The sequence below is a fragment of the Chelonoidis abingdonii genome, chromosome 19 (assembly GCF_003597395.2).
Source record: "Chelonoidis abingdonii isolate Lonesome George chromosome 19, CheloAbing_2.0, whole genome shotgun sequence".
Classification (NCBI taxonomy): Eukaryota; Metazoa; Chordata; order Testudines; family Testudinidae; genus Chelonoidis; species Chelonoidis abingdonii.
This window is the reverse complement of record NC_133787.1, coordinates 2326572-2349322: the sequence shown is the minus strand read 5'-3', so window position 1 is coordinate 2349322 and position 22751 is coordinate 2326572. Positions and strand designations below refer to the sequence as shown.

At 47.7% G+C, this 22751-nt stretch overlaps 1 protein-coding gene across 2 annotated transcripts in view; it reads right to left on the bottom strand.

Annotated features, from left to right (window-relative positions):
- Positions 1–22751, bottom strand: part of HYDIN (HYDIN axonemal central pair apparatus protein) — a 401019-nt gene that overhangs the window by 158587 nt on the left and 219681 nt on the right. For both annotated transcript variants that reach the window (XM_032795387.2, XM_032795390.2), the window contains 3 exons: positions 22494–22637; positions 19289–19432; positions 17063–17376 (listed from right to left, as the gene is read on the bottom strand). In XM_032795387.2, coding sequence (XP_032651278.1) covers positions 17063–17376; positions 19289–19432; positions 22494–22637 — 602 coding nt within the window. The remainder of the gene's footprint in view (positions 1–17062; positions 17377–19288; positions 19433–22493; positions 22638–22751) is intronic.

Here is a 22751-nt window from a genome sequence, read left to right as displayed (position 1 = left end):
TCTCTTGAAATCAGTGGCAAAGCACCTGCTGACTTCAGTGGGGCCTAATTCTCTCAGGCACCAATTCAGTGAACCAGCCCTCTTCAGCAGATCACCTAAGCATATGCTTAACTTCAGTTGACTTATGCATGCGCTTACAGCTAAGCCAGATGTCAGTGCTTTGCTAAATAAGATGGACCTAAGCAGATGCTAAACTGCTTGGCTGTAAGCTCCATTCTGTGAAGTGGTGGGTATCCTTAGATCCCCGTGATGCCAATGGTAGGTGAAGGACCCTCTGCATCTCACAGAACCAGGCTCAAGAGTACAGATGTAACAGCGTGTCTAACAACTGAGCCACACTGCAATTGGACTGAAAGGAGCATTCTGGAGATTGTAGGACAACTATTCTTAAAATACACCACTATAAGGGGCTTGGGTTTTGGCTTGGGATACTGCTATGCTATTTGGGGCTGGGTTACTGATCCTCCCCCTCTGCGGTGGTGCATCTCGGGAACAGTGCAGCAAGAGAGGGGGGAGCTGAAATAAGAACCACTAGGTCTACATCTGCACTGCAATCATGAGCTGTGTCTGCAGCTGGAATAGATGTACCCAAGCTAGCTAGCTCTGGTGCCAGAGCAGCAAAGTGTGGCAGCACAGGCTTCAGAGCAGGCTGTACAAGCCCACCTGGAACCCTGGGTAATTATTCAGGCAGCTCCCCTGCATTGAAGCCTGTGCTGCTGCAGTGTTGCTGCTCCAGGAGCCGAGCCAGCAAGTTTAAAGCTAGCTCACGTATTTCTACATGAGCTGCAATCACACCTCAATTGCAGCAACCATACCCCATGTCTTGAAGCCAGGGAATGTTACCCCATCTTTTATCCTCTATGCTTACATCAGCCAGTTCTGCTAAAGGCCCAGAAGGGGTCTCCACAGCCACACTGTCTAGCGCAGGCTACCCAGCTGGTGGAGTTGTGACATCACTTTTCAGACTTGGCTAGCAACATCTTCCGAGCAGGACACTCATTTTGACAGGACTATTTAATGTTCATAATTGACAGAGAAGGCAGGAAAATAAAAAAAAAACAAAACTATGAAGAAAAAAACAGGAGCATTAAATGCAGTATACTCTTTCGGGTCAGGCTCTGAAGTGAACTAAGCAGGTCCTACAACATAGTCCCAGTGTACATTCTGATATTCAGAGCTGACACCTTGTTCAGAATAAGTCAAGTTCTACTCAGAAGCAGGTATAACAGACAGATTTAGGGCCAAATTCAGTTCTTGCTGTGATTTATATACCCCCTGAAGCCCCATGTACATTATTAATTTAACCTTAAGTTTACTTATGGCTAAAGGTCAGGTATACAGCGCAATTCATTTACTTCCCACTTTAGCATGACTAAGTAAAACATCCTGCAACATAAGGGTTTGTGATCTGTGGGTCTGATCCTACAAACCCTTATTCCCAGAAACAATCCCATTGAATTCAAGGGACTCAGGTGAGTATGCTGGACGGGCCCTAATCCACACTAGGTGAAACCAAGACACAGGAGGACAGCTCAGGAAAGATGATGGGTGGGTGGATAGGTTAATAATCAAGAGAGAGGAGGAGGTTCTGTGTGGAAAGGTGGCTTTCAGGGAGGCGGAGTAAAGATGCTTGGTGATCAAGAGCAGGACAACTGTTCCAAGCCTAAGCGTTGCATGAGAGACGGCACAAAGCAGGCCTGGGGCAAGGAACGAAACATTTAGCTATGTTTCCACTGCAGTCAGAGGGGTGGTTATTGCACTGTAACATACCCAAGCTAGCTCTGATCCAGCTGGCTTTGATAACAACAGCGGTGCACCGGCAGCAGCACTGGGTGTAGCATGGGCCAGCACTCAAGTACTCGGCCTGTACAAGCCCACCGATGAGCCTGGGCGGGCTTGTATGGGCCATGCTGCCCTGGCTTTGCTTCTGTTGTTGCTGGAGCTATCTAGATCCACGCTTGTGCTGCAGGGCCACCTCTGATTGCACCCAGGGCCACCCGGGGGGGAGGGGAAGGGAGGCCAAGTGGGGCAATTTGCCCCAGTTCCCAGGCCCTGCAGGGGCCCCACGAGCCCTGGCCCGGAGGCGGTCTGGGTCTTTGGTGGCATTTTGGCAGTGGGGGTCCCTTCAAAGCTGCTGAAGATGCAGAGCAACTGAGGGCCCCCCCACCACCGAAATGCCACAGAAGACTTGGAGCGACTGAGGGCCCCCCTGCTGCCAAAATGCCACCGAAGACACAGAGTGACTGAGGGGCCCCCCGCCACCAAAATGCCCCCGAAGACTTGGAGCGACTGAGGGCCCCCCTGCTGCTGAAATGCCGCCAAAGACACGGAGTGACTGAGGGGCCCCCTGCCGCCGAAATGCCACTGAAGACACAGAGCTACTGAGGGGCCCCCCACTGCCGCTGAAGACCCGGAGCGACTGAGGGACCCCCGCCGCCAAAATGCCGCCAAAGACCCAGAGCGACTGAGGGGCTCCCTGTTGCTGAAATGCCGCCGAAGACCCAGAGCGACTGAGGAGTCCCCCACCGCCAAAATGCCGCCGAAGACACAGATCAACTGAGGGGCCCCCCACTGCTGAAATGCCGCTGAAGACCCGGAGTGCTGCTGGGTGAATACAAGCACTGCAGCTCCCCTGCTTTGCCCCAGGCCCCCTGAATCCTCTGGGTGGCCCTGACTGCACTGTAGGTATAACCGAAGGTAGAAGGATGGGGGAGAAGACAGGGAGCAAGACTGGGAGCAGGAAGGAAACAGAGCAAAGACAGAGCAGGAGACAAACGAGTAAACAAGCAACGCTCCAGGCTACAGCCTGATTCTCCCGGACGCTGAGCACACACAGTTGCCATTGATTGCAGCCAGCGGCAGGTGCTCAGCACCTCTAAAGATCAGGCCATTGGTTTAGTTAACATTCAGACGGTGGCAAACCTACAAGAGTCTCACCCCAGAAACTACCTGGTCGTACTCAGCCCGAGTCTGGTATGTACCTGATCCTTCCAGGAGCTCACGTTTAGGGAGATTTTTCACGGGGGAGGACGTTACAGTTGCTCTTGTGAGAACAGCGTGGCTGTCGATGATGTTAATGAGGCACTGTCCATTTTTACTGCTACACTAGGCAGAGCAAACTGCCTCCATGACACCACGTGCCTCAGAGTGCTCTAGCCTAGGCTTGCCTCTACTCTGCAGACTGAAAGGAAAGCAAACCTGTGTGACTGTTCTTCGAGCGGTGTCATTCATGGCCATTCCTCGTGTGCCGTTACCAGAGATTATTCCCTAAGCTGCATCCATCAGGCCAGCTCTAGCACCCTCTGGTGTCGTGCATTTATGTGCCATTATAAAGGCTGCCACCGGCCCTGCACCCTCTCAGTTCCTTCTTGCCAGCTAACTCCGAGAGAGGGGCGGGTGGTTGTGGGGGTGGAATGAACATGAACAACGGATCTCAAAGGACAAGTTGCACATGTCCATTCCATGATAGGTGACTCCCAAGCAGTATCCCAGTAGGTGGGCTCTGAGTTCATGGACATGTTGACTGCAATACCACGCTCCTGAATCTGGCGTTGTCCCAGGCCTGTTGGGCGATGGCGTAGTGAGATGTGAAGGTATGTACCCATGACCAGGTTGCAGGCCTGAAGATGTCCTGGACTGGGATTTTTACTTGAAACACTGCTGAGAAAGCCTGGGCTCTTGTAGAGAGAGCACTTAAGACGGCCAGAGGCAGGACATTCGCCTGTCACTTGCAAACCTGAATACAGGTGATTATCCAGGATGAGACCCTCTGGGCTGATACAGGAAGCCCTCTCATCCTTTCTGCTATTGCTATGAAGAGTTGCATGGATTTGCAGAAGGGTTTAGAAGGCGAGGTCACACCCAATATTCAATCAGTGAAGATGCTGATCCTCAGAGTTCTTGTGAGGCACTGGGAAGAAGACTGGCAGGGAAATGGCCAGTTGCTATGGAATTGTGACACCTCCTTTGGCAGGAAAGCCGGGTGAGGGCGTAGATGGACCTTTTCCTTGAGGAACACTGCATAAGGCGGTTCTGACATAAGGGCCTTGATTTCAGAGACCCTTTTGGCCCAGGTCATTGCCACCAAGAACGCAAGCTTCCAAGAGGGAAGTCCAATGGGGAGATCCACTTGCAGACCTGAGGACAGAGCCTCTCCAGCCCCTTGAGAAACCATACCATTGTCTCGTGGGAGAACACTGACCTGCCATTCACAAGACAGACTGAAGGGAAGATCGAGTTGGAGAGATTGAGATGCCCATATTGAGAAGTACTTCAACTTGGCCAGGTAGGTAGCCCTGGTGGATGGCTTCCAACTACTTAGCAAGACCTGCCAAACCTGTTTCAAACAGGCCTGTTCTTCTGGGTTCAGCCATGTAGCATCCATGCATTTAGGTGCAGGGAAGCAAGGTTTGGGTGAAGCAACCAGCCATGCACCCCGGAGCCCTCACCCCCAACCAGAGCCCTGACCTGCCCCAATCCCAATTTTGTGAGCGTTCATGGCCCATCATACAATTTCTATTCCCAGATGTGGAAGTTTGTGCACCCCTGCTCTAGAGGGTGCCAGGAGGCCCAATGCCAGGAAGGAACTCAGTGCTCCTTGCTCCTTCTTGCTTCTGATCATCAGAGCTGGCAGGTGTCCCATTGGAGTTTGGGGAACCGGGAGAGACAGTAAATCCCTGGCCACTTGAAAAGCCTCCAGGGTTGATGGGAAAGTCAGATTGCTGGTGCCACAGTGGCTTCCGAGTGTCGGCGGAGGGTCCCGCACCAGACTCAACGCTCTGGACGGAGTCAATAGTGCCATCATGAGAGCCGGAGTGGAAGAGTGGCCTGACACACGTCTCACTGTGCTTCCTTCCCCTCACTTGTTTGGTTTTTGCACCAGCGAGCGCTCCCTGTCAGGGCACTGCTTTTTGTGCTTGTTCCTCAGCAGTGGAGCTGGTCAATGGTGCTGGGAAGAGCTTGGTGCTTGGGGAAAGGCTTCGCACTGACGCCAAAGTGTTTGGTGCCGAATCAGAGAAGCTTAGCTCTGAGGCAGATCTGAGGGCAGCTTCCATCAGGATAGCCTTCAACCTGATGTCTCCATCTTTTTTTAGTAAGAGGTCTGAAGTCCCGACAGATCTTGCACTTGTCCCTCACTTGAGTTTCCCCCAAGCACTTCAAGCAGCTGGAGTGCAGGTCACTCACAGGTATAGGTTTGCCACAGGAAGCACAAGGTTTGAAGCCTGGGGACCAGGGCATGCCTGGCCCCTGGGGCGATGACATCCCTCGACAATAGGGACTAACTATGTACACTAAAACTAATTACAACTACTATATACACTGAACTATGATAAACTAAGAAACTAAAAGTTATAGTCCAAAAACAACCGAGAAGAAGCCTTGCTAAAGCAAGACGCGTCATTCCAGCAACCATCACAGGCAGTAAGAAGGAACTGAGTGCGTGCGAGGCTGGCTGTGCCCCTATACTGGTGCATTAGTGCGCAGCACCAGAGCTGGCTCGATGGATACCACTAAGGGAAAAATCTCCGGCAACGGTGCACACGGCATGCACACACCTAACATGGAATGGACATGGGCCAGCACTCAGAGAAGAACCATGCTGACATAGTCAAAAATATCACTGGAGGGGTCTTGAACCGACAAAGCACATTAGCTCTTCCACCTGGGCTGTGCTGGCAAACTCCTCTGTGAACACCAGATTGGCGAATGAAACTGCACAACAGTTGCGCCTTCGTTTTCTGCTCAGCCATTCTGCTGTAGGAGATGGCAATTAATAAGAGACAGCAATCAGTTCTCTGCTAATATCTGCAATGTGCGGAATGCCCCTGGTCCCTCACAGTTCTACATGTTCATTGTGAAGATACTAACTAGTCTATAGACTAGTAGCTACCTTGTGTCAAACTCACATCATAGGCTCTTTGGGGCAGGGATTGCATCTTATTTAGAGGACATACAGCGCTGAGCACAATGGGGCCTTGAACCCCAGTGGGGCCTTCAGGATCTACCCCAATGCACATAACACATTTAATATCAATAATAAATAGCATGACAGGCAGAACTCAACTATAGTCAATGGAGATGCAGTATTTAAACCAAGGCTGAATTTGGTCTGCACAAAGCGTCATCCTCAGGGAATGCTTGCTGCCTGACAGCCCTTCCTCTGACTAGCTCCCTACCCTGGCTGAGCAGACTCCTCTGAGGCGGGGGAAGGCATTTTCCTTCTCTGTGCTCTACACACAGACGATTGAGGAGGAGCTGAGAGCCCTTTAAGGACAACGTGAGACCTCATTGCTGCTGTTTCCTTTTCCCCAGCTGGTGCCCTCTTCTACAGGACTCTGCTGTCTGATACAAGCAGAAGGAACGGTGTGATGAGCCTCAGGGACTGTGTGCACAACACTGCTCACTACTACAGGACTGCAGCCAGGAGACAAGTGTCTGAGACTTGCCTTTTTACGGGTACAAATGTCACCCTCTCCCTTGGCTACACTCTCTGTGCCACTTTGCTTTAAAGAGCTGAAGTGTCTTCTCTCTTTGCATCCAGCTGCCTACCCCCCCAAGACAAAATCTGTAGACTAATGGCAGTGTATCCCCTAAGCCCTGAAGTTCTCAGCTGGGATGTTTCAATAGGCTTTCCCAATGTTTATGAATCCTAATGACCGCTCCGTTTTCTCCCTTGGCAAGGACAATATACCTGCTTCAAACAGCAGCATGGAAATCAATGCTTCTGCAGTGCAGCTAGAGCAGTGGTGCCCAAACTTTTCCTGTTGCGCCCCCCGTTACCAGTAATGGAATCTGTCTGCATTCTCCCCCCACCCCCTGCATTACTGCACAGTCAGCTCAGCAGAGGAGCTTAGGTTGACAGTGGAGCTGGAAGCAGAATTGGGGATGGGGGAGGAGCTGGGGGCTAGAGACGGAGCAGGGATGGGGAGGGGGCACTGCACAGGGAGCTGCCCAACCCCTGTGCATCTGGAACCACCTCATACCCAGATCACCCCACCAAACCTCACCCCTTGCACCCAGAACCTCCCATACTGAGCAACTTGCACCTTAAACCCACACTGCAACAAGCCTCACCCTCTGCATCCAGAGTCCCCCTGCACTCTGACTACCCATTGAGCCCCACCTCCCTGCCTTCAGACCCCACCCCTGCACCCAGACCGCCCACTACAACCAAACCCTCACCCGACCTGCACATGGAGGACTCTGACAAGCTCCCCGCACCCAGACCCCCCACCCCACTGAGCCACAGCAAGCCAGCACCCAGACCTGCACCCCATGAAGCCAGCACTCACTCCCCGCACTGAGCCCTCCACACCCAGACCCCCCTCAATGAGCCCCAACCATCTTTACCTGAACTCTCTGCAGAGTCCCAGTACCTCTGCACCCAGTACCCCCCCCAACAAGCCCGTTTATCCCGATCCTCCACACCCAGGCCCCTCCCAAGCTGCCTGGACCCAGACTGCTCCACACAGAATCCTATCACCCAACATCTGGATCGCCTCACACTGAGCCTCCTCCACACTGCTGGGCTGAGCCTGCCTGCCTATATCTAGTATGCTTGGCATAGAGGGACAGGGCCCTGGGGTGTTTCTGGGGCAGGTCTGGCCCATGCACTGTGTCAGGGTTGGGTGCAGCCTCACCACCGAATCCATGTCTGGAGAGGTGGGCTGCAGGGTGATCTCCCACCTCTGTGCCTGTGCTCCCATTGCCAGGCTAAAGCCTCCACATTTATTTATTGACAAATAAAATTTGCAGAATTTTCAAATATTGTGTGCAGAATTTTTAATTGTTTGGTGCAGAATGCCCTCAGGAGTAATGACAGGCTGCACAAATGCTAGTATGTGGGTGATGGCACATGGTGGGAGAAATGAATTGCTAAATTGTGACAATTGGGGGATGGCATTTATAATTTCCAAAAGCGCTCGTATAAGCTGACCGTCCTGTATTGAGCTCTCTCTGCTCCGGTGCTATTGGTCCATAGCACCAGTCACTTTGGGTGACTCACTCAAAGCAGCAGCCAACAAGCCCTAACTCCTCCCTTACTCTCTGTCACAAAGGTTATCTGGCAATTATCTTGTAGCTTGTGTTCCCCTGTGCTGCTGATTCCTTCATTGGTCAGCCCCATCACTACCTCTGCCTTATGCTGCATGCCTGTTGGACTAAATTTGGGTGTTACTTCTGCTCTGAACTGGGCCCACCTCCTGCTTCCTCATTAACATATGTGGATGACAGAGCTCCAGCGCGTAACTAGTAGATCCCTTCTGAATGGGAACCACATGACTGAATTTCATGGTGAATATTCTCTCTGACTGTGATAGTCTTCTCATCTGTGCTAAAAGCATCTAATAGGATCCTGAGGTACTTTACAAACAAATTGAGATGCACACTATACAGGGAGCACTTCACTCACCACAGGCCACCACCTCTGGGGTGAAAAGCCACAGTGTTAACAGAAGTAAGTCACAAGAGCATCTGTGTCACTTTCTTTGGATGAGCCAAGAAAGGGAACACTTGATGGCAACAGAAACATTATTTTTCAATGGTCTAGTGTATAAGATTCCTGAGCCTATCTCAACAGAACTAAGCCCCATATCCTCAAAAGTACTTCAGGCACCCAATTCACATAGAAATCAATGGAAATTAGATGCCTAAAATACCTTTGAGGATTGGTTTGAAGTCACAATTATCCATAGGGATCTGCAGCCATACCACCTTCTGCTATGATGGTACTGTCTGAGCTCACAGGCTACCTGGGCTGTGCTGAGGCAGTCCTTAGATTGGCAAACCATTGACGGTAGGTGCTGTAGGGTGCACCCTGCCCACTCAGGATTGCTTATTTCTTTTTAAAGTGTATTTACTTTTGATTAGACATAAATCAGAACCAAAATCTCAGGTTCAAAAACACTCCCAAACTGAGGGTTATAGAAATCTGGATCCAAATTCCATGGCTTGGCCCCATCTCCAAGCTTTTAATAGCACTCAGATACTACAGTGATAGGTGTGATATAGAACAGAGTAGACCAGAATAAGATGAAAGAATATCAATAATGAAAGGAACAGCATTCCTGGACAGAATGATGCCGGAGGATCTGAGTAGCTCTCCAGCACCAAATACTCAGCGTGATCTATAGTACTGGGTCACATGCTGCAGGAGATACCAAGACACAGTGGGGAGAGGGAAAGAAACCACTTGGAAAATAAGACAGAGCAGTCTGGAAGATTGGGACACCCCCAGTGTCATTGCTTCATACAGCAGCAGACAGTCAATGAGCAAACAGAAGCAAATATCATATCCTGCCATAGAGATTTCTTCGATAGCACATGTAGTTAGTGTGCAGACAGAAAAAAGAAGGGAAAGAGACAGTAATGATTCCTAAATCGATGCCAGTGCCTGAGCTCAGCCCTGACAGATACCACAGCACACTGCTCCCAACAGCTGAAATCCACCTTGTTTCATAAATAGCCAATAGTGTTACCCCTGTCAGAACCATGCAGAACACAGCCTCTGAGTTTCAGTCTTACATAAACAGGGAATGAGAGCAATAGCCGTCTACTTACTACAGGAACAGTGGCATTTACATGTGGGAAATTTCAGTCTGCAGTGGAATTGTAGTGAAGTTTCAAATATAAAATAACCATTAAGAAATTCATTCAGAGAGCAAAGAAAAAAGTCTAATTCTCTGTGGCTCAACTGGTTCTCCTGTCACTTGCAGTGTCTGCAGTAGTCACTGGCACAAGAGAGGAGAAAAGTCACCATACATCTAAGTGGCGTCAGAGTTGTCGCATTCTAAATATCTAAAAATAGGAGAAGGAGAGAACAGCAGCACAGTCACTGCCACCAGCAGCTAACTGCAGATCACGGGAGGTGTGGGTACCTTGCAATGTTCTGTACTGGAGACTCCCATTACAACTGCTGGTATAGGATGATGTACAAGAGATGCCATCAATTGTCCGATTCTATCCTGTATGGGACTTGCAGCGCTTTTAATCCAAGCTGTGTGTTTTCTACAACCCCCAAATCCTTTGTACTAATTACATAACACTCCCCATTCAATGGTCTGCTTACTACTCAACCATGTGAAAGCATGACATAAGCCACACTCATCTAGGTGGGAGAAATGCAGTGCCCATCAGTGCCAAGCTCTCAGCCCTGAAAAAACAAGTAACATATTCAAAGTTGCCCCCAAATTACACTCTCCTGTGACGTTGCATTCCACTTGTTTTATGGAAATATGCTTATGAGTGGGAATATGATGTAAGTGGAATATGCTTTATGCAAAAGGTCTCTTGTAAGGTATCATAACAAAGGTTATAACCTACTGAATATATTCCTCCTATTTGTATGCATGTATCATTCTTGTATCTGAAGCTAGAAATATGAAGTATAACTCTGACATCCTACTGTAATTATGCAAAGTGTGAGCCATTAGAGGTGGTTTAGAATCTTGATGGCTCCCACTGACTAGGACAATTGGTTGTAAATGGTTTATTTACCTGCACATCTTCCAGGAAGAATGGAGACTAGGAGCCTTACAGTGACATGTGATCACGTCACATGATACTGGAATCCATCTTAATCTTTGTACTTTTCCATTGATGAGGCAGGGGTGGGGGCAAGCACAGACAAAAGATTCCTGCCTTGTGCCAAAGCTATACAAGGGTGTGGAGCAGGACCAAGGCGGCTGCTAGTCATGAGAAAACCCCTGCTTAGCACCTGAGATGTCAGCTGGATCTAAGAAAGACTGTACTGGGGAAAGAATTGGGCCCAGACTAGGAAGGAGTCTAGTCTGTGAAAGAAGCTTATTGGAACATCTCTGAGGGTGAGATATTACCTGTAATCAGTTTCTTAATGTATTAGGCTTAGACTTGCATATTTTGTTTTATTTTGCTTTGTGACTTACTTTGTTCTGTCTGTTAATACTTGAAACCACTTAAATCCTACTTTTTATACTTAATAAAATCACTTTTGTTTATTAATAAACCCAGAGTAAGTGATTAATACCTGGGGGAGCAGACAGCTGTGCATCTCTCTCTCAGTGTTATAGAGGCCGGACAATTTACTAATTTACCCTGTATAAGCTTTATATAGAGTAACACAGATTTATTTGGGGTTTGGATCCCATTGGGAACTGGGTGTCTGGGTGCTGGAGATAGGTAACCTGTTAAGCTGTTTTCAGTTAAGGCTGCAGCTTTGGGAGCGTGGACCTGACCCTGGGACTGTGTTGCAGCAGGCTAGTGTGTCTGGCTCAACAAGACAGGGTTCTGGAAATCCCAAGCTGGCAATGACAATGGGCTCAGGGTAATTTCAGCACATCGGGTGACAATCCCAAGAGGATCTCTGTGACCGAGCCCATCACACCTCCCATAGAGTCATTCTGAAGTTTTTGATCTCTTTTGCACAATTGTGCTGAATCCGGTGGAATTACCCCAGGTTTGCACAAGTGTAGCTGAGATCTGAATCTGACCCTCAGTACCTAGAGAGTGAGAGGACTGCAAACTTCAGTTATATTGCTGGACACTCAAACAGAATGGGAGCAGTGATGTGTACATGGCACATGCATGCCATAAATCCCAGTTATTCAGAGAGCAGCAAAGGACTGGAGAGGAAGGAGAGGCGGAATACTGCAAACTGATCCGCGTTAAGAAGATGAACCCAAACAGAGAGGGAGGCTTGCAAAGACACCAAGAAACAGCAAATAACCCTCCCCTCTCCTCTTGCTTCTCCTCCCAATATCAAGCTCTCTGCTTTTATGTCTTAAGATAAGCTCGGCAGTGACACAGATTTACTTGCTCCTAGCTCTGGTTCCTTTTTGAGCATTCATATTTTATTTATTTTTAATCTTCTTTGGGGAGCCTGGTATCAAAGCTGCAATAGACTTGCTCTCTGCCCATATGTTCTGTTTGATGACATCTTCTCAAGTTCCCTAATACCTGTCCACAAGCACAGAGACACTCATAAGTCACTCACAAGTACAGAGACACTTGTTCTTTTCTCTTGACATTCATGATATTCAGACTAGCACATCAGAAGAAAAGGTTGACTGAAGCCCAGAGCCTTAGTTATATGAAGCTCCAGCTATATGAAATGAAAGACCACTTTCTGATCATACCAATCTGTCAAACTGTTCCTCCATTGACAGGAGAGACAAACACCGCTAACGAGTGTATTCTGTTGTCAGATTTATCCCAGGATTTCTACTTGCATTCACTTGCCCGTACCTCAGTCATTATTAGTATTATTTATACAGCATTGCAGGTGTCCACGGGGTAGCTTACAGTCCAAGTAAGACATAACAGAGCAAGTAGTAACAGATAACAGCAGTGATGGGGGAAAGGGGTGAGAAGGATTGAATGCCCTTGTCATTTATATCAGGCCCTCCCGTAGCAGAGCCCTTTCCCCGTGAAGTCTTTCTGTGGATTCCAATGTATGTCACTGCTGCTTGTCTTAATATTTTTTTCTATTCATTGGCTGTCAGTCCATTACTGTTGCATTTTTGCCTTGTCTTGTTTTTCATTGCATATATTTTTTCTCTTTTTTTTCCGTAAGAAAATTAAAAAGGAACAAAGGATTCATGCCAGCATCGAGGCTGAAATGTGGATTGCAGGGCCTTGTAATGTGGCGCACCAGGTTACGGGGGGAGAGCAAGGAGGATTACTGGAAGGTGTTAACACCACAGGAAGCTCCATCAGGGAGGGGGAAAAGATCCTATTCTGTTAAAAGGAATTGACTGGGGAAATTCTAGCCAGAGAGGGAAGGTTGACATAGTTTGATCCTATATATTTAACACAGCAAACTTTGAACTGAAGTAAGAACTGGATCAGGCTCTTAGGTACTTTCCATTAAGAATGACCTCTAGCCAAAGGGTTCATGCTCTCTACAGATGTCCAATCCTGCAGCTGTGTGAGAACAGAATCCGTCTCCCTCTCTCCTCTAGGGTAGATTGGCAGAGGCCCTGGGGGGTTTTCGCCTTCCTCTGCAGCGTGGAGCATGGGTCACTTGCTGGAGGATTCTCTGTACCATGATTTGAGGACTTCAATAGCTCAGACACAGGTTAGAAGTTTATTACAGGAGTGGGTGGGTGAGATTCTGTGGCCTGCGCTGTGCAGGAGGTCGGACTAGATGATCATAATGGTCCCTTCTGACCTTAAAGTCTATGAGTCAGTTCAGCAAAGGGAAGATGTTCTATGTATGGCATTCAGACACTGGTAAGACCACACACAGAGATGCAGAACCATTTTCTGCTGACTCACCTGGCAACTAGATCTGGTGGCTCCTTTTAGCTCTAAATCAGGTGGTTAAAAAGTTGTATCTCTCAGGCAAGAGGGAACTAGACACTGGGGCAGAGGAGTCATGCAGGAATAAACCTCAGGAACAGCAGTGCTCTGGAAGAAGTTGAGGCTTGTTATTTAAGTTAACAATGAAGGGAAACCTTAGGAACCAGGTAAGTCTGGAGACTATCCAGGGTGTGTGCTCTGTTAGAAGCAGGGAGGGAGCACTACCTGGTTAGAGGGATATAGCCAGTTATTTAAAAAGAAAGTCATGTACATCGTTTGAGTTTTGCTTCTTCAGTCCATAGAGGATGCCAAACAATGTGGCGGAAGGTTGTGGAGTTTGACATCTCCTTCTGAATACAATCAGCCTTCTGTCCACAGTCCAGGGGAATTCATGAGAAACTTGACAAGAAATACGACACAACATTTGGATCTGGATCCAGCCCCATCTTAACATAAAGTGCAAGGTTCTAAGTATGGTTCTGGAGTTTTGTTTCAACCCGGTATTTTATTAGGGGTCTTCTGCAAAACCTGGATTCAGATCTGATCTACCACAATGGTCAGGGATTGTCATAAACAGATAAGAAAAGTTAATAGCACAGAAGTACTTTATATCTCTTTGATTATAAAGGGTTAACAAGTTCAGTAAGCCTGGCTGTCACCTGACCAGAGAACCAATCAGGAGACAGGATACTTTCAAATCTTGAGGGAGGGAAGTTTCTGTGTGTGCTGTTAGTTTTTGGTTGTTGTTCACTCTGGGGGCTCAGAGGGACCAGACGTGCAACCAGGTTTTCTCTTCCAATCTTCCTGATACAGGTTCTTATAGATTCCAGAATAAAAGTACTAGATAGATTAAAAGCGAGTTAGGCTTTATGTTGTTTTTCTTTATTTGCAACATGTGCATTTGGCTGGAAGGAGTTTTAATTGTGCAATTGGCTGCAAGGAGTTCAAATTTGTATTTTTGCTTGAAAGGATTTTATTTGTTACTTGAAATAACTTAGGCTGGGAGGGTATTCCCAGTGCCTATATCTAAAAAACCCCTGCACCTAACCATTTTTTAAATTTACAAGATAATTTTTACTGGTTTTCTCTCTTTAATTAAAAGTTTTTTGGTTTAAGAACCTGATTTGTTTTTTTTATTCTGGTTGTGAGACCCCAGGGGACGGGGTCTGGGGATTTTCACAGGAATTGGTGGGTGAGAAAGAGGGAAGTGGGGAGAGAGAGGCTAATTCTCTCTGTGTCAGGATTACTGTCTCTCTCAGGGAAGAGGTCTGTGGGACAGGGGGAGAGAGAGGAGGGGGGTGAATTTTCCTCTTGTTTAAGATTCAAGAGTTTGGTCACCGTGATCTTCCCAGTGGGTAACCCCAGGGAGGGGAAAGTCTGGGAGAGCAACGGTGGAGGGGTTTACTTTCCTTGTGTTACGATCCAGAGGGTCTGGGTCTTGGGGTTCCCCGGGCAAGGTTTTGGGGGGGACCAGAGTGTACCAGGCCCTGGAATTCCTGGTTGTTGGCAGCACTACAGGTTCTAAGCTGGTGATTAAGCTTAGAGGAATTCATGCTGGTACCCCATCTTTTGGACGCTAAGGTTCACAGTGGGGAATTGAACCATGACAGGGATGTTTGGATCTGGGATTTTGTTCAGGTCCGTCTATAACTACACAGGTACAGAACAACAAATGCCAGGCTCAATAACTCAGAGGCAGCTGGCCGAGCAAAGACAGAGAAGGCGACTGAGCTTTGGAACCATGGATAATAGTGCAGGAATGATTTGGCAGGTGCTGCTTATCTGCTGTTCTGTCCAGAGTGGTAACAGAGAAGCAAGAGGGAAGGAGAAGAAAAATAAAAGGCACAAATAAATTAAAAGAAGAAAAATCTGATTGCAGGATCCTGTCCAGCCAAAGGAAATAAAAGTAAAGACACAATCTTCTCTCCCAGCCACAAAGGACATGTTAATCTCAATGAGACTCAAAAACACCGGTGGTTGGCAATCGGTGGACAGGTAGACAGATGGCTAAACTATACTGATTTCAATTCATGGAACCTGGTGTTTAACTTCCACAGTGTCAGGCCGAGTTAGCACCACATGATTATTTACACTGTACAGGACCAATAGTGTTTAATGCAGAATAGAAATATCTGAGACGATGCTCTGAGACTGGCCACTTAATGAGAAATTTGAGGTATTAGCTCAGAGATGGACTTGGGGCCCCAATTCTGCCATGGAGAATCATGTAGTGTCTGCTGAGGGACGCATAGAGAGTACATTGCTGCTTAATTAATATGCAGAGCAGAACAGAGAACGAGCCGCTCTCCTAAATTCCATCGCATTAACAAGTAGGAAAAAGCCAGAGTCCATTGGAGCATGGGGCCCCATCCTGCCAGGTGCCCAGATCCCTCAACTGCCTGTGGAGTCAGTAGGAGCTGAATGCTCTCTGCACCCAGCAGGAGGTGCTGTGCACATCACAGGCTCAGACTCAATGGAACAGATTTAAATGGACACTAAAACCTGGAAGCGGATTTGGGTGTTGTGTTTCCAAAAATGCAATGATATTTAAAACAACAACAGCCACCTAGGCACTCAGCCAGCGAATGGTCACAAATTCAATTAATTCCATGCCAGCTTCAGAGTAATGTGTTTACCTCACTTACCTTACTCTAAAATATATAACCACTGTTCAATAACCAACATCAGAGTCCCTCTTTAGCTTGTAATTAAACATTAATCTAATTTGCCTGGAGATGACTGGAGCCACCAAGCATTGCTATAACAGCCCATGCCTTTCCCCCAGCTCATCGTATTCCACCTGCTTTCCCAGCCTTTTCTCACGCTTCTCTATCCTGGGATCCTTGCTAGCCTGATTCTGCAAGAGACATGAACTTCTATGGCTGAGTTTACTCCCCAAACTCTGCAAGTATCAATATCTGATCTCCTCTACTTCTGGAAAGGTCCCTCCTATGGACCAGACCCCAGTTTCCTAAGTGAAATTGTTTACTGATGGTCTATGTTATTCAGAATGGCAGCACAGCAATACCCAGTGGGTAAGTTTCTTAGGTTTCCTGGGGCATTCTGAAAAAAACATTTGCTACTGTAATTAGAATAACTGCCCAAACTCTACTTTTGTATTGAGAGCTGCTGGGCAAGTATTTACAGAAGTGCTCAGATGGTTATAGTGCAAGATCAGATCAACCCATTTTCCTTGGCTTGGGGACCTTCAAAACAAAGCTGAGCAGTTCTGATTCCCTAAGGACGTTCAGGCAGACAACACTGATAGCTGACCTCAGAACATTTATGACTGAGCTACAGAACTCACTATTCCTTTATGGGTTGTTTTTAACAACAGTTCAGTGCATGTGATAAGCACTTTAATAGGTTAGAAAAAAAGCCCTACTGGGGCAGAATCCCTCACTGGGCCAGGAGCCCTGATAAAGCCCTCCCCACCACCTCTCACAAATGATATGAAAGGGCTTCAGTTGTAATTGAGTCCATCAATTAGATAAGCAGCTGCCAACTCCTCTGCCAACTCCTATCGTGGCCTTGGTTTAGCGGGATGGATATTACCTGCCCAGCACAACCTCCCAACACCTCATCTGGCTTTCATGCAGCTAGCCTCCTCCAGTCACACTGGCAGGTTGTCAGAGCAGAGACAGTGGGAACTATTTCCAAATGGAGGAAGTTTAAAGCAATCAGTCCAATTCCAAGCAAAGGGTCTTGGGTTTCCCGAAGGAACAAAGCACTAACACAAGAAAGAGGAAAGCTCCAAGGATAACAGATGAGGCAATGCCGCATCTACCTTATCTGGTTCCCATAGCTGTCCATCAGGAAGGACCAGTGGTACTTGACGAGAAGCGGGCTGCAGTTGGTCATTTTGATGTAACGTACAACCTCGGTGTCGTTCAAGATGCAGCCGAAATCCAAATCCATAGTCTGGAAGTGAAGGTTTGGGAAGTGCACTTCACCCCGAAGGGTGACCTGGTCCTCATGAGGGTGTTCCAGATACGAGATAGTCAGGACCTCCTCTGCAACCCGGGTATTCAAATCCTTTCTGTAGGAAGGGTCAAACCTGATGGAGAGATGCTGCTCCTCTCCGGTCTCTAGTGTCCTGGGCTGCATTGAGACAGACAGGGATTAATCACGGTTGGACTGAACTTTACCAGTCCAATGGTGTGAAACGCACAAACACACATTGACAATCCGTGAAAAAAACGCGGACATCTCAGCCCATCCATCTCTGAACCTCATTGTAGCATGTCTAACTGTCTGGCAGATCAACCCACAATGAGTCGTGTTTCAGACCTTCTTAGATTCACACACATTCCTCTGCATTGCATCAATCCAGCAGAAAGTAGTTTTGCTGAATTTTGAACTTCTCAAAGTTTTGACTAACCAGTACATTGCTGGGTTCATGTTGAAACTAAAAAAAAGCAAACAGTACAGAGAGAAAGAAGCCAATGGAAGAAATAAAGATGGCATATTGTGAACTGGCTGTGATTTGTGTGTCACTATTGCTTCTGTATAAAAAACAGTATAAAATAAGAACTGCTCCTCTATGTGTCATAAGCCCTGTACAGTTAATAGTTATAGAGCATCTCCTGCAACTGAAGTTCTAGGGGATGGTGCTTTTTGAGCCGGAGGATCTGAGGGTTAGCCCTGTTGTCACTATTAAGTTGCTACTGTTTGCAGCAAATTGGTAACCACGAAGTCCTAGATACGAGGGGTCGTTCCCCTATCACTAACACACAGCACAGGATTCCCTATGTTCCTGGTTTTGTAAAAGTGAATAACCATTTGGGTTGGGAGAGGAAACATGAGTCAAGAAAAAGGGGCAGGAGCTCAGACTAATTCTGTCAACCTCAAAATTAGTCTGAGGTTTGCACAACCTCAAGCTTCAATGGCTTTGCCCAACCCAAACTGAGGAGAACATCTCCTGCCAGGAAACAATGTGGCAATTTCATGCAATACTATGGCAAGTGTGATGAGTCAGCAGGCCTGATTCCGATCTCACCTGCACTGGTTTTACTTCCGTGTAACTCCATTGCTCATCATTTGCACAGGCGTGTCAGAACACGAGGCAGCTGGCTGAGGCTGGAGCAGGGGCTGGCTAGCGTGAAACAGGCATGGACTAGGGCAGGAGCTGGAGCAAGGGCAGTCACCAGAACTACTAGGCAAGGGGAGTGCTCCTGGCCAGGAAGTCACACTGAGCAAACTGGAGCAACGGCCTCCTTTGAGCAACCTAAACACCAGCCTTGGGATCATAGGGGCCAACTTCCTCTCTACCCGGGGAGAGCTCAACCCCCCCATATGACCCAGGTCCCCACTCCACTCCTTCCCCTAAGTCTCCACCCGGCCTCTTCCCACCCTCGCTCCGCCCCCAGCCCTGCCTCAACTCCACCCCTTCCCCCAACCCCCCATCCCGCCTCTTCCCATCCTGGCTCCGCTCCCAGCCCTGCCTCAACTCCACCCCTTGCCCCAAACCCCCACCTCGCCTCTTCCCACCCTCACTCTGCCCCCAGCCCTGCCTGAACTCCACCCCTTCCCCCAAACCCCCACCTCGCCTCTTCCCACCCTCGCTCTGCCCCCAGCCCTGCCTCAACTCCACCCCTTCCCCCAAGGCCCCACCCGGCCTCTTCTCACCCTCACTCCACCCCCAGCCCTGCCTCAACTCCACCCCTTCCCCCAAGGCCCCAACTGGCCTCTTCCTCTTCCTACCCTCACTCCACCCCCAGCCCTGTCTCAACTCCACCCCTTCCCCCAAGCCCCCACCCCACTGCATTACTCTGCTGCTCCTCAACCCTCCTAGCCTTCAGAACAGCTACCTTAGACCAAGTGTATTTCACAAACCCAGAAATGTGTGTCTCAGATGATCCAATAGTTTGCTTTGCTTTCAGATTTAACTCAGCCCAACACGTTGATGATCATAGAGAATTAATCTCAGTGCTACCCTTTGGAAGCCATCTGTTCTTTGCTCCTCAGACCAAACACACCAAGGAGCCTTGCATGAAACCTACAATCTGCTTACCTGAGCCTCTGCAGGCAGCGTTTGCTGTTCTGTATCACAGAGGAAGAAGGGTGCTTGTAGGGACAGGAGAATGCTGAGTGGCAGGGGGGAGATGTTCTTTAAGATCAGAGGTTCATACTGCGAAGTCAGGACATCACTAGGGCGCTGTGTAGATGCAAAGCTATGTGAGAAAGGAAGAGAAACCCCGAGACAAGCACATGCTCACTATGACTACTGTGCTGCAGGCAAGCAGCTGGGACTGGAAGGGAGATTTCAATCGTCCGCCACAGCACAGCAGCTCATTTCTACAGCTTTTGTGGCATGTGCAAAGTCCAACATGCCTCATCAAATCTTTGTGTGGACATGACAATGATGGCTTTGTTAGGATCACGATAAAGCATTTTGTGTATGAAGCAGGGTGTAGCTTTGTGTTTCTACAATGTCACAATCAAAAATAAGGATAAGGACGTAAGGCATACAATTTTAAGTGAGAGTAATTAACCATTGGAACAATTTACCAAGGGTCATAGTGATTTGATTTTAAAATCAAGATTGGGTGTTTTTCTACAAGATCTGTGCTAGGAATTATTTTGGGAACATTCTCTGGCCTGTGGTATACAAGAGGTCAGACTAGATGATCACAGTGGTCCCTTTCTGGCCTTGGTATCTGTTATTCTTTTTCTCATTTCTTCTTGGGTTCCTTTCCCAATTTTCCAAATGTTCCAATTTGAAATGTCATCAAAATTCAAAAACCATTATGACCAGCTGTGTAACCGGTCAAAAATTGGGGAAACTTTTCAATGACAATTTTGTCAGTTTCTTCCTCTCTCCTCCTTTTCTTTTTCTTTCTTTTTTTTTTAATTTCAAAATTTTCTCACATGCCCAAAATTGGCAAAGTTTGAAACATTTCAACCAGCTCTATCACTATTAAAACTTTCTAGCCCTTTTCTCCCTCAAATACATTTACTTTACAAACCATAACACATGAGACTGGGGTGGGGTGGGGGGGAGTATTACTATCCCCATTTTACAAATGGGGAAGTAGAGGCACAAAGAAGTGAAATGACTTGACCAAGATCACACAGGGAAGTGCAGTGGTAGAGTAGGGAACAGAACACAGATCTCCTGACTCTAAGTCTTATCCTTTAATAGACAGTGAATCTTTCTCAGCCTAACTGTTACAAAGGGCTTTTAGTCACAGAGTAAATCCTGCCAACCTTACTGATCTGAGGCATCCCATTAAAGTCAATGGAGCTACTTGCATGAGAAAAACAAGCAAGAAAGAAAATGTTTCCTGCATATGCACTAGGCTAAGATCCTGCATAGCTCAGGTGCAAAGTGTTTTCTGTCCTCTCTGCTATAAAAATCTAGCCTGTTTGTTCCTGTTTAAACCTGGCATTTATGAAACTGGTTATGATCAGTTTCTACAAAGTAGATGGTGTTTGGGAAACTAAATGTATTTATCTCAAGCAGTGATAGTGTCATTCCAGCCATTAAATCAGAATGTGTGGCACCAAACCGACGCAGAGAGACAACTGGATGGCACCAAATTAAACCTGAATGTTGAGTTCTAACAGCTCATTCACATGGGCTATATCAGTGGTTCTCAAACTGTGAGTCGGGACCCCAAAGTGAGTCGGGACCCCATTTTAATGGGGTCGCCAGGGCTGACTTAGACTTGCTGGGCCTGAGGGCTTGGGCTTTGACCCCCCGGCGTTGAGCAGTGGGGCTTTGGCTTTGCACTCCCCACCCCCAGGGTGGCGGGACTTAGGTGGCCTCAGGCTTCTGTCCCCCCTCCTGGGGTCCTGTAGAAATTTTTGTTGTCAGAAGGGAGTCGAGGCACGATGAAGCCTTGGAAGTCTGCGGTTCTGCAACATTGCTGGCTGTGGGGAATAGAGAATAGGGATGAACAAGCAGGAGTGGGTGGGAAAATTGCTTCCCATCATCAGATGTCTTGCAGGATAGGGGATGAAGATGCAGGAATCTGGCTGCAGAGATGAGGGGGACTGAACTGTTCTGTGTATGAAAGTTACATTTCCTAACACGGCAGTTGCTTAAGAATGTCTCCGAATCCTTATGAATACAGAGGGAAATGCAACTGGCAAGAACGGAGATGCATTAACGCAACAGTTCATATATCAATAGTGGGGAGAGCAGAGTTGGACAAGAAGGGAAAGTAGGAAACTACAGTTTCTGTTGTCAACTTAATTTAAAGTATAGTGGGGCAGAACCTCAACTGGTATAAACTGTCATCGCTCCAGTGAAGGACTAGGAGTCTAGTCTAGTCCTGGAAGGACTTGGTATAACAGACTGCCATGTCATGACAACGTTAGGTATAGAACTGATACTTTTAAGAGGTTGTCATGACTCCCCCAGTACTGATGGACTCATGGTAACCAAGGCACCTAGCTATACTGGTGGAAGGGAACAAAAAACAATCTCCACAACATTTTTAAAAAGTCTTTGAATCTTTCCTAAATCAGATGAATAGAGAGCTCACATAATGGGGTGGGGCAGTGGTTTTACTGGCATTCATGCGTGATAATCTGGAACCCAGCTTGTGGCCTCAGCACTGCCAGCTATGGCACCATCCCACACTTAACTGCTCTTGCGGTTTATCTACACTCCAGCTGGGAAGGTGCAATTTCCAGCTCAAGGGAACACCCCCATCTTAGCAACTGTGGTAAAAATAGAAGTGTCGCCGCCATGGCTGGTCGCCCCAAGTAGGATCCTGGCCAAGATGAAAAGTAGGTACTAGAAGCAGCTAACCCCTCCCACTGCTTGCATCACCGCAGCTGCACATTTTTAGCCTGGTAGCTCAATCACAGCTAATGCAGGTATGTCTACTGCAGCTGGTAATGACACCTTACAGCTCCAGCACAGACATGCCCTGAGTGTCGCTTGGTGTTGACACGCTTGGTGTAGAATGGACATAATGATAAGGACGTAATGATCCTTAGCTACCCACAGCTACAGCGGGATGGTGAGGAATAATTAATTAATGCTTCTAAAGGAGATTGACCATGTAAAACACTAATGACGGCGAAATCCTAACCCCACTGAAGTCAATTGCAAAACTCCCATTGACTTCAAAAGGGCCAGGATTTCACACAGTCTTTGCACACATTTGTGTATATACGCACACACAAATGTGCACACATCCCATATCCTTTCAGTCATTTGGCTGACTATCTATTAAATGCCAGCAGTCAGCCTAATGCTTTACCTTCTCCACTCGGAAAGTGATCTCTTTGGAGGAGAGGTGTAGAATGGGTGCGATGAATTCACATGTGACGTCCACTTGCATTATCCGTTCCTTCCCAGACTGCTTCCCTATAATGGCATGGCAAATTAATCGTTCCTTCACTACCTGTGCAGGAAACAGTCACAGCACATTGTCAGTGTGACACTAGCAGCAGGACTGAGATATATTTTGGTTGCTGGTACAAAGTCAATGGGTTCCACGTGCACAAACAGCAGCCTG